Raw genomic sequence first — 17711 nt, 5'->3', positions numbered from 1 at the left:
GCAGTTCTTATGTTGGCCAACCTAGCATATGCCGCTGATGATATTCTTTTGATATGGGCCTCTGGGGACAGGTTCGGTGTGATATCAACCCCCAGATCTTTCTCTCTATTTGACTCTTGCAGAATTTCTCCTCCCAGATGGTACCTTGTGTTAAATTGTTGTGATAACTACACAGCTATAATTTAGTGATTTAGGATTATACAACCCCTACACCCGATGTGATTAAGAAACATAAACATAATATCAAATAATGGAAGTGACACGATTGAATGGGAATAGGCTATTCCCCTAATTATTAGAATAAATCAAATGCATATACTGTGTATACTACTGTATTCTTTACATAAGTTTAAACCTGTTTCAAATTTTACTAGTTTATTTATTTATTTAAAAAAATCCATTTCTTAACCTATTGGGATGAAATTTTCATGACGCTGATGCCAAATAACAGATTTGTTTAAAAAATTTCACTATACAGTACTGTATTTCATATTTGGAAAAATACTCCTCAGTCACCGGACTCCTTAATATGAACAAACAATGCATAGGTCTCTTGACCTGTCCTCATGCTATATTTGTGTATATCTAACTACAGTACAGTACTAGATGAGCACAAAAGTCAAGTGAAAATAAACATTGCCCAAATGCTTCTGTCATTCTGCGAGAATGCATTATGATACTATTGAAGCAATTCACCTTGCAGCAATCTTTCCAGGTGATTAGTGTAGCTTTATATTGTAACTTAACTAAAAAAATAGTCTAGAATTTTTTTTTATTTTAATAGCAAGTAACAAGAAGCAGGATATGCAAACAACAGTACTTTGTATTTCACATTTATTTTATTTTGAAGGTAGAGTATTTTTCCAGAACAATCACATGGTAATTCTGGGATAGGGATACATGAACAAAAATGAAGACAAGAAAGGCAGAGAGACTAAAGACAGAAAACATTACAGCATAGTGAGAATCATCTTGAGATGTGTGTAAAAGTATACTGAGAGGAAGAATAGCTGAGCAAGGGCAATTGGGAGCTGAGGAAAAGATGACTCTAGGTGTGTAATGAATAAGAAGTTAAGAAAAAGGAACTGTGGGTGAAAAGATAATAAATAAGGAGCTGAGGAGGGTGAAAAGATAATAAATATGGAGCGTGATGTTTGTGAAGGTGTGAAAAAATAATTTGTAAAGGCTGGGGAAGGTGATAAGTAGGAACAGATTGAAGGAAATGCTGGAGCAAAGAAACTATCTTGTTAAGTCACTTTCATTGTACCATTATAGAAAATAGATATGCAAAAACTTATTGAACCATGAAAGAGATCATTTTACATTTATACAAATATTGGAAATTCACTGCTGCCAACTCGAACTGAATTTGGCACCATTATATTTCTAATAAAAAGAATATTTATATATGAGTTCTTATTCATTAAATGAAAAAGAACAGCAGTGTAAAATTTTAGTGCAGATTTATAATTTTGCATGATTTGCAACTGTACAGAAATCTGTCAACACCTTGTAATAAACCTGCCATCTACAGGGAAATGACTGATCGGTAAAATTAGCCAAGTTTCCCAGAACTGACTTCAGGATGAATATATAGATGATTCATGGGCCCAATGAACTGCAAAAGGAGATAATGTAGTGAAGCTTAATTAACACAGTGCTATACATAACTGGCTATGAACATGACAAAAAAATATCTGGAATACAATATATACACGGGTATATCCAAAACCTACTCACACTAAAATTTACATAATATGTACAATAAAATAATTTAACACTGGTATAGTTTAATATTTACTCCAGCTGGATCATTCATAATTTAAGGGTCATCACCACCCAGTAATTTTACGGAAACAATTTATATGAATAAATTCTCTACACCCAAATTTTATCAGCTCATACACTATATAACTTAATCTTGTTACATTTAAAATATGATTTTCATATAATAATACTTCTCAGGTTGTAATAAAAAACAAATCCATGTGTTAACGTACTTATAGCGGAGTATGCCGGGTAACTACGCCCACACACTACAGTACAGTACAGTACTCGCATTAATTTATAATTTACATTTGTTGGCATTCACACAATGAAATTTCTTAAGAGATGCATTCATCTAATCCACTGACCATATACAGCCCACACATATATCTACACAAGACCTATCAAGGCTCAATATCAGAGAAGGTAACACACTTTCTGTAACTGAACTGAAGGTAACTGTCTTTCTGACTGTTCTATATTGTCCATTAGAGAAAGTTTTTAAATTCGCCAGTTTTTGCAGAGCCTGCAAAAATGTGTGTCCATTGCTTCTAAAAAAACAATCCACTTAAAAAGAAAGAACTATTTTTTATTATTTCATTAAAGTTCTATGTAAAATGATTCAGTCAGATATACACTTCATGTAGTTACCATCTCTGCCAGAGCTGCTTAACCTGGACTCCTCACCCACAGCAAGACATTTCGAAACCTATGTATCTTACGCAGGTACTTGGCAGATCTCGTGCAACCAAATAATGCTCACTGACAAAAATCAGTACAGTATATTAAAGTGACACATCATAATTCAATTTTTCAACTTCAATGCAGTACAGTACAGTATCAGATATCAACTTGCAAATGTTTTATACATATTGGTTTTTGTACATTTATTTTAATTATAAAGAAAATATTCAAATATATTTGTAAGTTTTCAGTAATGTTATTTTATACAAATCTCAGTTTTTTTAATTACAGACCAGCCATTTCAGTTACTTACTTGGACTATGAATAATGTTTTCAGTTTGTGACATCATTCTGATGATTATTTGCACGATACACTGAGAGAATGATACATCCAAAGATTCACACCCATGAATCCTGCTAGCCACAGTAATATTCACTGAAAGTCATACCTTCTTTGGTTGCATTTCTTCTGCCGTTAAAGATCAACACAAAACGATATCAATCGGTATGACCAGCATTACCTATACAGGATTCAATCAATTTTCAATGACAAAAATGTTTATAATTGTACAGAGTATTTTATTTCCATCAAAATGAACTGTTCTTCATTGCCACACGCTGAAAATTGCCCGTCACTCTACACATATACTTGCAACCCTTTTGTATCTTCTTCATGTGTTTTATTTTTTCTTGATTATGAACATTTTGAGGTTTATGCCCGAATCCTGAAACATTATTTGATGGATTGCCATCACTGGAGTGAAGACCACTCTCATTCAATAGGTACTATGGATGATAAGAACATAATGTACTTGGAATGGTATTTACAATGTTAAAATTGGAGGTATGTTAAGAATAAATACAATACTGTATCAGTAATTACTACTGATTACATTTGCCTTCGTTACATACTAGTAGTGCTAGTTATCAATAGCCTACAAGCCAGAATGTACACTCTTACCAGTTCAAGTAACGTTTCAGAATTTGAGATTATGCACTCCAGACTAGAGAATACAAGCTGAGGACAAAACACAACCAAATAGCTAGTTATAAACATAACAAATAACTGTACCGTTAAGTCATATACACATTACATAAGAAGCTTTAAATTACAGTAATGTACAAATGCCAGCTATCAACAAAATGGAATGCTTAGTTTCATCATGAAAGAAAAATGTAAGTCTTAAAACCTATATTATACAAATAACAATTGAGGGCAACATGAGGAAAATCTATTGAGCACTTTTAACAGTAAATTGTCATATGGAATGCATTAACTTAATAAAATTTAACACAGAGGTCATAAGATATTATCTGGAGAACAATAACATTCGTGAATGGCCACAATTGCAAGGTCTTATATTCAAGAATTTGTCAAAACCTGTTGTAAGTTCCTTTAGTGAATATCTTCATAGAACTGTATTTTATTATAAAAAGAAATCTTATTGATGATAAAGTTGTGCAACTGTGCTCATCAGGTTGTTTAAGGAACCAGGAGGAATGTGCATTTTCAGATACTGTATTCCCTTGTTTCCTGAACAGTAAGATATATTACATATGTTGAATTTAACACTTCATATTATCTGAAAACATTCAGAAGTGTCACATCTGGAAATGTTTTGGTAAATATTATAGAGGTTCTTGCATGCAAAATTAAATGATTTCCAAACAAAATTAATTTGTAACCTTATATAGGGATTCTTGATGGTCGCTTAAATATTTATATGTACTGTACACATCAAATATTTTAGTATCCAAAAGTTTTTGTTACATGTATAATGATCATTTAATGATAAATTCCAAAGTGGTTCTTAGTATTTTGGTATATTAATAATTAGGTCAAGTACTGATGATCTTAAATACAGCTAAGTAGAGGTATAACTCCATGAACACATCACAATATTCACTTCACTAAAAATTGCCATGGTTATATACTGTACTCTGAATTATTATAAATTCACCATTCACCAGCAGAATCTTGCCCTTCTACTGCCTCAATATTAAGACTGTTTCTTGACCCAACACTAGTTTTGTCTTGAAGTATGACAGGAGCTACTGCCTTGACACTTATAGCATCTCCATCATCATCAGAGTCTGAGGTGTCGCTGACATGAGATGATCCGGCACCATTCTGAAATATAAGTCAGGTATTTAATCTTAATCTCATCACTGTAAGACACAGCGGTTAATGCCGAGATTTTAGCAAATACAATTCTCAGGAAGATTGACATGGCAATGTGGCAGATTATATGAAATGAGTGTTAGACAAACAAGGGGACACAGAAACAAAGTACTGTACCCAAAATGTACAGACCCTAGAAAGATTTTGTCAGTGTCAGAGTAGTGAACAAATGGAATGCATTATAAAGTACCATACAGTACTTTAAATGTAGATAAGGTAATAGCCCAGTAGGCTTGGGAAACTGTACACATTTAAAGATTGAAAAATAGGAGCCGAAGGGCAATCCCTGTAAACACAATTAGGCGAATACTCAAACCTGTGTTCGTTCGTGTTGCTGTGGCTGATCATGGCTGAAGGGTGGACATCAGCCATTGTTTGGTTATCAACTTTAATGATACCTAAATTTATACATGACCAGCAGCATATCAAACGGTGCAGGCATGCTGGCACTCTCTCTACCTACAGCTGGCGTATGAAATGCAGCAGCATACAAATGGATAGTGCCACTTGCTATGAACATGATACCACTCGGGTAGATAAATTCACAACTATTTGTAATATTTTTCTTTAATTACTGGTTTACAATGTATGTAATATCTGGGAACAAGAAAGGTTTCTTTTGATAGGAAATGCATTTTTGTGATAACAATATTTTATTGAAGAGTTAAATTACTAAAACAAATTTGCTTTTACCCATCCTACAAAATTCTCTTGCCCACTACATTAAAATTAATCTTTAAAAAAAAATAGATTTCCTTACCATTAGCCTTGATGGGTAACGGCTAACTCCTTCATGAACGACTGCTCTTCGACTATAGTACATCCCTCTCACAGAAGGCCCAGGCTCATCTTCCGACACACCTCCCTCACTACTCTGCGTACTCTGTGTAGACCTTGTCATGCAAACAGATCGATGGTTTTTGCTCCTTGGTATAGGTCGACGCATGAAGCTGTAAAAAGAATAAAATACAGAATACTGTAATAATGTCATAGGAGATAAATCAGTATTAATGGCATTCCCTCAAAATAAACTTTTATTCACAAATACATCAAGCCACATTTACTGTTGCCTTATCTATAGTCAGACTCCACTTGGACTATGCTGTGTAGATCTGACAGCTAAAATACAGAATGGATATGAACTCTCTTGAGAAAATACAAAGATTGACAAGGCTGATACCTGGTATTGAGGAACTTTCCTACACCCACAGATTAACGCATCTCAATCTGCTCTCGGTGGAGAGGTACCTAACAAGGTGTTATATGATCTAGGTATTGAAGTGAGTCAAGAACCATAAACATGGTTCTGAAACTGTCAGAACCAGCAACATTGGGTACATAAGATAAATTTTGTTTCAGGAAGGATACAGTCATGCTGGTTAATATGATTACGGATGAGTGGAATGGGTTCTTGCCTATCATTATTGAGACAAACAGTTTAACAAGTTTCAAGAATAGTTTGGATATATATTTGGGTGAGAGTGGGTGGATTCAAATGGGGGTCTGCCTAGTATAGGCCTGCTGTGATGTTTTCCAGTTCTCATGATTTTTAAATATTGTGTTCACTTTCACAACTAGACAAATACGATATGCTTGGCAAGGAGCAACTGAAAACACTTGTCCATGGAACAAATGTACACTTGTCCATGGAACAAATGTACACTTGTTAAATTTTAAAATCATATCCTAAAACTTTTCTTTATAGCTAAACCTACCTTTTCACTCTTTAATTTTACAATTTTATCCATCTCTATTTTTTGTTCACATTACAGTATATATATTTCAGCAATCTACTATCCTTTACTGTACTAGCTTGTTCTATTACTAAATTGGTGAGCAATAGTAATGTTGTACATCTACTTACCATCTCCGCTTGATGACTTGATAGTTACCATCCAGTGACCCATCATCACAGTCATCTTCATCTTCTTCTGATGCTGAAACTTCATGACCGACTGAATCATGACTGGAATCGATTTCACTGGATGCTACCATATCAGAATTCCTATTGAGAATGTCTTGATCGATACTGGAATGCCTCTCATCCTCATCTGCTTCATTTGTCGTATTTGAGGATTGACTCTGTGACATTCCTTCTAGCTTTGGCTGATTAACATCCATTGGTGTAGACTCAGAAAAGTCATTTTCTGGGATAGGCTGTTCAAATCTCATGAGAGGGCCATGTCTGACTTGTCTGTAGCCATTTGGTAGAGCTTTCTTATCAGCCAAAACTCTTTCAATTGCATCCCATTTGTCACCAAGTTGGTGTAAAATGTCTACATCATCCTCATTGTTATTAAGAATTTGAAGCGTTTCCTCAATAGTATATTCTTGCCTACCCTCACTCAGTCTAGCTACCACAGGATCAGCTATTGGAAAATTTTTATTTGAATCGTTTGAGTCTGTTGATGTGAACCGTCGGTATTGTTGTCTTGGACAATGCTCACAACACGGACTCTGTTCTGGGATTGTGTTGCCATTAGGACTTGTTTCTAAAACAGTATGTCCACAGGGCGGCTTACTACCCCCACCTGTATCTATCTCTTCTTGCTGAAGAGGAAGGGTGGATGGTTTGTTAGGCCCTGGAGTCTTTACAGGAGATGTGTCTGTTTCACTCATATCCATGTGGTCGGTCTGTGTTCCAGAGTCAACAAGTATAGGAACTCTTTCTTGACTTGGGCTTAAACTATATCCCTAGGTAAATAAAATTTGAATTAGTAATCATATACTGTATGACCAACTCATTATGCAGTAAGATATATTGTACAGTATGACATGAAATATTGGAAACTAAGATAGCACAGTAATAAAACATACTGCACAGTACTTTAATCATTATGCCATAGCAAATTAATACTAATATTTCCATTTTATAATATGCACATAAATAATACATAGAGTACAGTATTTATAAAAGTATGATACCTACCCTTCTATCTGGCACTACACAATGTTTGGGACTAGTGGCCGAGCTGACATATGCTACAACACCCCCGTGACTCTTGTTACGCTGATGACGGGACCGCCGTCGACTTGAGCCTGACCCGCCACGCACAAAATCTGACTCTTGGTGACCTGACTCTATTGCATTTCCTCCAGTGTGAGATGGAGAAGATATTCGGGTGTGATTTTGGGAAACGTGGAGGGAGACAGGGCGTGTTGTGGACAAGGGTAGATTATTTGTCCCTATTTCTGTATACAGAGGTTTCTTCGATCGGTTCTGTTGGGACAAATTTTATTAAATTCCTTAGCTCGACATTAATTTCTAAACTGTAATATTCTCCTATTAAGCAACATTTCCTATTTCTCTATGTTTTTACATTATTATTATGATGTTATTATTATTATTATGATTATTATTATTATTATTATTATTATCATCATCTTTCATATTTCCCTGCTTCCTTCCTAATTTGTTGCATGTAAACTAAAGCTGAAAAGTCTTTAAACATTTGAAAATGTGCATTTAAATAGCATTTATGTATTTAATGAACATAATTCGTTGTGATGAATTATGATGACATGAATAATAAATGACTTACTGCCCATTACAAATGTCAAATAAGACATAAATAATAGCAACTATGATAAAGCAGGTAAATCAATAAGCAATAATATGAATATTTAGTACTACTGTACTGGGTAAGCAGTTTCCCCAAGCATGAGAATGGCGCTGCCCAATAAACTCGCCCCTCGGGGCAAAATTTAAAAAAAAAAAATACCAGGAAGGATCAAATATTGTAACGCATAAAGGTTTGTTATGGGAGTGCATATGGGAACATATGATTAAAATCAAGGTTTATGTAGTTGCAATTAAATCTCTTCAGAAGATGTGAAATATTCCGTATAAAGTGAAAACATTTTTAAGGATACTAAATGGATGAGAGTTTTAAGAATATAATAGTTAGATAGAAAATGCATCTAGCACACACTACAAAATAGACAAAGCATATCAATATGAAACTGATAAAACAGATAAGATACAGTGACCAGTAAAATGGAAATATAATTTGATTTTGTAATACATTATGAACTGAACTGATCTGAAGCCAGAAATTGTTCTTTATAAAAAAATTGGCAATGGCTGTACTTCATTAACGTTTCAATTTGTCCACAACATTTACTGTATTTAAAGAACTACTGATAAAGTTCCTATTTTTTCAGCTGTAATTTCATTAAATAATTTCCCGCTTGCTATTTAAGAGAAAATATATTCAGCACTCAGTACTATGCATATTAGCATTTTTATGTACAATTAACAAAACCTGGATATTAACTGAAGGCTAATATCTAGCCAAATTAATGTGTTGTACAAACAGTACTTACCGAATATAAATTTTACATTACCAAAGTACTTTCATAGTACTTACCGAAGATAACTTGGAAGGAGAAAGTATACTGGATGGGGCCTCAGGACTAGTTTGGTTGGAAGAGGTAAGCTGGCTGCCTTTACGAGCCTGCAGTCTCTCTTGGGCTTTGATCAATGGTCGCACAATCCTTCGTTTACCTTTGTGTATCTGATTTGCATGCTCCCGCCTGGAAGACGACCTACAACTTTATATTTACTGCCAATCTTTTTTCTTTAACTGTTCAAAAATTATTATAATGCAATCTTAGTGTATAATACACATGCACAGAGATAGTAACTGTTTGATTAGTGCCACTGACTAGTGGCTTTAGGTATTGTATGTACTAGCTCTGTCTATAAATCCAACATTATGTTTGTAAATCAACTATGTATGTACTTTCCTGAATAAAATTTACTTACTTTACTGTACTTTACTATTTTCTCTTATTTCATAATATTTAAATTATCTAAACATTTATTGCAGAAAAATGTCACAATAATGGTGCTGAAAACAAATAACATAACTCACACCATATATGAAATTAAAGAAAAGTGACGATGTTTTGGTCCATTCATGATCATTATGATCATTCTGATCATAACTTAATAAGGGTTCAAGACTGACCTAAATGTCTTCACTCTCATTTCAACTCAGATGTGTGAGTTGGGTTCTTTATAGAATAGTATTAGTAATTGGTATAATTGTTTTAAATAAAAATGTGAGTTACATTTTTCTATAATACTATTCTGTACTAAATTTTAGCTCATGCAGAATCCACAAGAAAATTTACCATTCTACTTGGTACATTCATATTATACACATCCTACTATAATTTAATATATTTTCCTCCATTCTATAATCTCTTAAAATATTTTCAAATATTTCCATAATGCACCTAATGCCCTCAAACAAGCATTATATCATTTACAAATTTTGCTACCATACCGTATACTGTAAGTGCTGTGATTATTAAAAGAAAGTATCTAGCTGGGAAGACTATGTAGCATCGTCTGTGTCAAGGGATATTCTAAAGGTATAAATATTCTCTCAGGATGCCAATACAAGAACAAAGGGATACGAGCTGTGCGACACCAAAGATATAGGATTCGATGGGTTTTATGGAGGGACAAGTAACCCAGGGGGACATTTAAGAAACCAAGCCTGTATGTTGTAAGCTAATGTCCACACAAAGACTTTAAATTAAATTAATTGTAGACCTTAAAATAATGTAGAGCTGTTCATATTTGGCATCATTGTCTTCAGAGTCTAGCACATATGAAAATTACTCTCAAACATTTTCAGTTTTTTTGCAGCTCTTCCTCCAGTAATGATAACTGATCTCATGATGACACATCATCATCATTGTCTTCAGAGTCTAGCACATATGAAAATTACTCTCAAACAATTTTAGTTTTCTTGCAGCTTTCTCCAATAATGATAGCTGACCTCATGATGACACATCCAGTTACCAGCCTGACCCAGTGATGTTTAACCTGACTGGATAATATTATCATATTCATACATACAGTAAATAAATTATTGTTTAATATTATGCATATATATAATATGATATATGTACTGTATTACACATACTGTATGAATAATGATGTACACACATCTCGCCAATTCACCTGCTCATATCTCATTCTCCATTTTTGCGATAAAAATTAAATCTCAGATTTTCAGCACACACCCACTACTATGATTACCAGCATTATTACATTTAATTTTTGTGTTTGTCCTTATATATGGTACCCTAATTACCCTACGCTTGCAGAAGAACGCCAGAGTTGATCCAGTTACAGTACTGGAAATACAAATGGAACAAGATTTCAGATTACTGCTACAATGCTTACTGAAAGTTTCTTTTTTGTCACCACAGGAGATTCATATAGTATATAATTGACAGCACTTCATTACTTATTGTGTTCAACAGCTGCATTTACAACCTTGCTGAGAAAATTTACTGTACAGTAGAGGGTTAGTAGGTATCTATCTACATTTACTGTATATATAACTAAGTCATCTCTTCCTTTCTTGGATTTGTTTTTACGTGACACTGCAGGTATGATAGGGAATATTATTTACGAAAGTTAGCTTTCAGAATTTAAGTAAGATAAATTTATCTCTTCGTAGAATACTCAGTTGATTTTTTGTTTACAGTATACTGTACAGTAAAATGTATATATAAAGGAGGTAAAATGAGATGTGTTAGTATAGATGTAAGTTGGGTGATGTGAGGGGTTGCAGTAGTTTAGCTCCATGCACATTGTTAGTTAGATAGAGATAAACTAGCAAGTAATAACATGCGAGAAGAGCAGAGTGGAGGGGACATAGTATCTGATTTTAAAAGTAAAGTATATAAACTGTTAAATCCTTTTTAGGTAATGTGCTCTATATGAGTGCTAAATTAACTCTTGTGAGTGTACAAGTTAAGGAATTTTCCCTCACTTATACTTTCAGTTTATACTGTATTTTGTACTTTAAGGTCTATTTGGTTACATTATTTGTTTCCAAATCAAATGTAGTGGATCCTTTCTGTGTTAAGTGTGAGCCTGTTGACTGACATCCATGAGAAAGTGGACCTTTTTTTTTAACTCGTTGTTTACTAGGTCATTTAGGGTACAGGTATGTGGTTTGGAGAGATGATAAAGGTAGTAATAGTGTCTGTTGTTGAGATATGACTGGATATCATTCAGCGTGTTCCCTTGAATTCTGTAATGCTGAAATTTAAGTAGGAAGTTAGTGTGATTTATAATATTCTTAAAAAAAAAAGAAAAAAGATTTTCTTAGATTAAGGACCTGCCCGAAACGCTGCGCGTGCTAGTGGCTTTACAAGACTGTAATTACCATATTTGTATCCTCACATTCCTTATGTACATTCTTGTATATGCATAAATAAATAAATAAATAAATAAATATTAAATTCTTTCCTTTGGTCAATTAAGAAGTCAATTGGAAATTAATTTTTGTCTAGGGATGTATTGATCAAGTCAAATAAACTAACACTGGCAATATTGGTACTCTTTAGGGATCTGAAGCTGAGATGGCTGAAATGTTGTATAATAATGTATGATGATTTCATATTAGTCTCTAATTATTTATGTCATCTGTGGTACCCTCTTATGAATTGGAATTACTGTACTACTTGCATTTTTGGCAAATCAGGAAAGGTTTGTGATTCAAGAGCTCTGTTGAAGAGAAGAGCTATGGCAAGTGAAAGTAAATGAGGAGCTTTCTTGAACATTTTCAAATATTGTTGGTATTTCAGTGTTATTGCCCGTGGTTTTGCATAAATTATGGAGATAATGTCTGAGGGATGATTGACAAAAGGTAGGGTTAGGAAAGCTGCAAGTGAGATGTGTAACAACATTTGTCCAAGATTCTGAAATATTTCTAGCAAGAATAACTTCAGTTGAAGATAAGAAGCTATCGAACTATGTTTCTATTTCTAAATTTGAGGGCAAGATGTTACCATCTTGATGAATTTAATTTGTTTGTTGTTTGAGTGTTGTGTAAGTAGCTTTTAGGTAATTCTTTTGTGACTAGGCCAAGTTTATGTGGTTTTTATATTCATGTTTGTTAATTATATTAAGTATATCATTTGTTATTTGTGAGCCATGGATTGTTAAATCTCGTATCAGTTGTTGGTTTGCTGAGGAGAGGATGACATGTATTGTAGAGACAAAATTATAGTAAGAAAGATATCAGATGATGTAAGATGCCATGTACATTATTTAATTCTGATTCCCAGTTTATATTGCAAAGTTCATCTATGAGGTTGTATGTTGCTGTATAGTGTGAAGGTAAATTTTTTTGTATTTAAGGATATTTATGTTTGTTACGAGGAAGGTAGAAAAGTGATCAGTTGTTCTATCAGTAATTATACAAGACGGGAGAGGGGCTATATTAGTCCATATATGATCCAGAGTTGAAGTACAGTAGTTGTTTGAACAATTAGAGTGGATTTGATGATTGTGGGTATTAGCATGCAGGAATTCACACATTAAACTTACTTCAGCAGTTCTTTTTCACGTTGCTCTAGTTGTAGCATTGCTGCCGATAGTTCTAGATACAAATCGTTAGCGATTACCAGTTTTCGTTCCCAATGTTCACGTATGTCCTGCAATAACCAGAGTAACATTAAAATCAGTGATATTTACTTGAAAACCTTACAACCTTTAAAATTTGAATTCATTAGAGTATTGAGTAATTAATTATTAGAAAATTTTGAAATCCAACCTGTGCATGTTTGAGTTCATCATGACGCCGTTTTACCAAGTCTTCTTCTATGTGTGGAATATGTGACCCTCTTGAGTTCATAGATGCCATTTGCTGTCGGATCTCTGCTTTCCATGACATCTGAAAAGAGAAATAAAGAAGATTACCAAAAAATGTGAAAACACTATTGAAAATACCATACCATATACTGTACACTATAGGGCAAGAAACATAAAATCAGAAATACAATAAGTTATAGACAGCAGACATACTAATGCCTATCACTTTATCTGTTCAATTCGCACTTAAGCTTTTGAATAAAGCCTTCAGATAATAATCAGTCTTACATTACTTTTCATCCTTGCACCACCTGTGTCATTAACTCGTTTGTACCTGGGCTATTGTTGGCCGTGTTACTTATTGTTAAGAAAATGGTGACATGCTACGGTGTTTGTGTATCCTCTCATGCAGTCTTGTATCACAAAGATAGGTGCAAACTACACAATCTACACCATTATAAATACAAAAGAGTAATGATATCTACTAGTTTAAAGTATAGTACTGTATTAACTATTAAAATTTAAAACTCTCTACAAATATTATATTTTTTGTAAAGTCCAAACTGTAATTTAGGCTACAATAACATACCATAAGAATATGCATTTACTTTAAGCCTTACAGTGCCGGAAGTGTATGATATAATATAACACTTGTAAAAAACTACATAATACAATCAAATACAGCACTATATTTCTTTAAAAAAATAAAAATTGTTACAGTATTATTATTATTTTTATTATTTTGAAATAAACAATTTCTACAATATTACATGTGCTTATATACATTGCAAACCATGCATTAGTGTAATTTTCCATTTTAATCTATCTATGATATGTACTGTATATCTATTTAATAAAAATAATAATAATAATGATGTTTATTCAGGTAAAAGTACATACAAAAAATAGTATCTGTTAGATTAAGGACCTGCCCGAAACGCTGCACGTACTAGTGGCTTTACAAGATTGCAAATACTATGCTATGTATTCTCTCTAACCCAATGTACCTTCTTGTATATAAATAAATAAATAAATAAATAAAGTTACAAACAGAATGTTGGATTTATAGATAAGAGCTAGTACGTATATATTATGCCGAAAGCCACTAATACACGCAGTGTTTCAGGCAAGAATTTGTTTGATGTCATTGTTTCCTCAAGGAACTTTTCTACCTTTATTGGAAATGGCTTCATGTAGAATTTTTTTACGGACATTGTAAATACCTTTGAGTGTTGAAGACTTAAAAATGCTTAAAATATTTGCCAAAAGAAATATCAAACAAATAAGAATTGCTTCATTAAACATTGACAAGCAAGTTTGTACCCAATTTTAATTATATTTCACAGTACTGGAATCTGATATTTATATTTAAGACATTAAGAATTTTGAAGATACTATAAGCTCACCTGGGTTTTAAAATATGTTTCTGGGGGAGTGCTGCGAATCTCTACTGCTGCAATATCAAGATGCATCAAAATATACTTAAATGATGGTCTATTTCTCGGTTTACTGTTCCAACACATTTGAACAATTAATCTGAAGCCATCAGGACAAGTGGAGGGGATGGGTAGATGCAAAGAGTTGGAACCCACACCATAGATGATGGCCGAATTATCAACGTCACGATAAGGAATCTCGCACGTCAGCAGCTCCCATAATACTACACCAAAAGACCTAAAAGAAACAAAACACACTTATTATGTTTAAGTTACAAAGAAAATGAATGGTTTAAAGTAAACAAAATACACTAGTGTCTGTACCAAAATATGATAAGAGTGTCTATACCATATCAATTATTTATAATTTCTTTAGGACCATGAACAACTATTCTACAAGCGTACCAAATTAATACTGTACATAAATATTGGTGTATTATAACTTCCTTAATAACTGTACAATATGGTACAATGCATATTATATAATGCTATAAGGTATCTATTGAGAAAACTTACCAAATGTCAACTTTCTCATTGCAAGGCTCATTGCGTATAACTTCTGGTGCCATCCAAGCCAAGGTTCCTGCAAAGCTCATTCTTGTGCTAACATCGTTCCACTCCCGACATGTTCCAAAATCACTTATTTTAACTTCTTGGTTACTACCAATGAGAACACTGAAAAGTCAGATTTGTAATTAGCAAACCTAAAGAATATTTAGAGTAAAAAGATTCTTGGTTAGAAATATATAAAAAAGTGGTTATAAATACCATAACTGACAGAGCTTCTACATAAGGAAATTGTTGTGAAATTTTTGTGACACCCACACACTATATATATCTCTACATAGATCCAAAAATTACATATTACCCAAATTGAAGAGCATGTACATTTAGTCAGTACACAAGAAAGAAAGGAGTAAGTCGTATGCAGATTCTATTTATGGCATGAAAAGCAAGCTGTAGATATACAGTATAGTAATGAAATCTTACTTTGGACTTTTGAGGTCTCTGTGAATAATCTTATGCTGGTGTAAGTAATTCATTCCTGATGCAATCTCCTTAGCCCAGTTTGCAACTCTATCCGGAGGGATGTCACGCCCATCCTTAAGAAGGTTGTAGAGGGGTCCATAAGGACAATACTCCATCACAATACAATAGCAGGGAGCAGCAGTGCAAACACCCCTGAGGATATAAATCATTATTAGAAAAAAAGTAAAAACTACTTAAATGAACTAATTATATTTTCAAATTAGGCACTATTCAAAATATATTGACTGTGTAGTAACCACCTAAACATTAACAGCTAGTTGTCAAATTAAGGATAATATATATGTGTACTGTATATAATAATATATATATAAGTACTGTATATAATAATATATATATAAGTACTGTATATGAGAAAATTGCAATGGAATAATACTATGATAAAATCCCACATATCTCATCATACCAAATGTGTTAATTTTCTGACCAGTCATACAGTCACACCAGAATTAGCCAAAAACAATAAAATATGATACCATTTAAAAACAAAGATTGCAAATATGACAAGAGGTTGACTCTAACAGACTTTCCTACTGGACTGGTGCACCACTCACATGAACTGTACAATGTTGGGGTGATTCAATTTTCTCAGGTGAGTTATGTCGGTCTCCTTCTGCTCGCGCACTTTCTTGATAGCTACCCAGGTTCCGCGTAGCTGGCCTCGGAACACAGCTCCCTGTGCACCGGAGCCTAGCCATTGTAGGTTGGAGACTTCTTCAAAGGGAATCTCCCAGTTATCAGCTGTAAATTGATTTAGTAGGTTTAAGTCAAACATATACTCAGTAATCATTATTATTCCAAAACAACATTTAATATTACAGTTTAGATAGATAAGCATGAAGGTAGATGACTGTGGATGTACTCTACTGTGTGTACTGTGTTCCCTATGGATGCAGCACTTAGGGAGAGTTTCTAGAATTTGTAATCTCCTGCTGTGTATATATATATATATATATATATATATATATATATATATATATATATATATAATATAGTATATGGTTCATGCAGTTCCTGAAACCATTATGTACATCTGTAACCCAGTCTACCATCTCCCACAGGTGCATAATGACTAAACTAACTGTTGCTTCACGTACAGATACAAGCTTCACACTTGACATATCACAACGCACACAGCATACCTGTACTCTTTTTAACTATTATGAATCTTAATCAATCTTAAACACTCAATTGTACTCCAACTTAAAAGCCAAAGAAGACACTTTGGGAAGTGTGAACTCACTCTGTGCTTGCTTCTCACTGAGCGCCGCTTTCCCGATGATGGTCCAGACCGGTCTGAGGCAGCCGATGATGCCCTCGAACCAGTTGACCCTCTGACCGTCCCGGTACCGAACCTGGACACCCGTGGGGGAGTCGGGGCTGATGTCCTCGCCTCCCTCCTCCTGGTGGAGTCGTGGTGGGGGTTCCAGAGGAGTGGACCGCTGCGAGTGGAGCTGCAAGTTATGGAGCTCCTCTTCCATTCGCAGCATGCTGATGAAAATATATATACACAAATTATTACTTGGAAATAATACGCCTCTTGATATTTAATACTCAACACAAAGCTGCTATTAGGACAATATCCAATTCTGGCCCCAGACATCACTCGGTACCCCTACTCAAATCTCTGAATATGTTAGACATTAAGTCACTGCACATTCTCTCATGTGTATTATACATATATAAAACGCTAAACTATAATGCCAATCCTGATCTCAAAAGCTTCATAGAAGGTTGTAACAGAACCCATGAGCACCACACCAGAAATAAATACAGTTTTGATATTCCTAGAGTACGACTTAATCAAACTAGAAATGCTCTACAAATCAAGGGGCCCAGAATGTGGAATGACCTTCCCAACCATGTTAAAGACTGTACCTCTCTCAACCAGTTTATGTTAAAAACGAAGCTATACCTAATAAATTCCCTGTAACCTACCTTACCCTTCTATTGTCAACCAATGTCT

The 17711-nt window shown here is 34.0% G+C and overlaps 1 protein-coding gene across 8 annotated transcripts in view; it reads right to left on the bottom strand.

Moving 5' to 3' along the window:
• Positions 1 to 819: 819 nt before the first annotated feature.
• Positions 820 to 17711, bottom strand: part of LOC123770276 (mitogen-activated protein kinase kinase kinase 13) — a 116166-nt gene continuing 99274 nt past the window's right edge. For 7 of the 8 annotated variants that reach the window (XM_069339876.1, XM_045761974.2, XM_045761975.2 and 4 more), the window contains 12 exons: positions 16989 to 17236; positions 16300 to 16486; positions 15689 to 15880; positions 15215 to 15373; positions 14669 to 14936; positions 13225 to 13344; positions 12999 to 13105; positions 9004 to 9181; positions 7563 to 7853; positions 6498 to 7327; positions 5394 to 5583; positions 820 to 4582 (listed from right to left, as the gene is read on the bottom strand). In XM_069339876.1, the coding sequence (XP_069195977.1) occupies positions 4409 to 4582; positions 5394 to 5583; positions 6498 to 7327; positions 7563 to 7853; positions 9004 to 9181; positions 12999 to 13105; positions 13225 to 13344; positions 14669 to 14936; positions 15215 to 15373; positions 15689 to 15880; positions 16300 to 16486; positions 16989 to 17236 (2944 nt within the window). In that variant the 3' untranslated portion in view covers positions 820 to 4408. The remainder of the gene's footprint in view (positions 4583 to 5393; positions 5584 to 6497; positions 7328 to 7562; positions 7854 to 9003; positions 9182 to 12998; positions 13106 to 13224; positions 13345 to 14668; positions 14937 to 15214; positions 15374 to 15688; positions 15881 to 16299; positions 16487 to 16988; positions 17237 to 17711) is intronic. The other variant, XM_069339874.1, reaches the window with a different exon arrangement.

This window comes from Procambarus clarkii, chromosome 42 (assembly GCF_040958095.1).
Source record: "Procambarus clarkii isolate CNS0578487 chromosome 42, FALCON_Pclarkii_2.0, whole genome shotgun sequence".
Lineage (NCBI taxonomy): Eukaryota > Metazoa > Arthropoda > Malacostraca > Decapoda > Cambaridae > Procambarus > Procambarus clarkii.
This window is presented reverse-complemented; position numbering and strand designations above follow the sequence as displayed.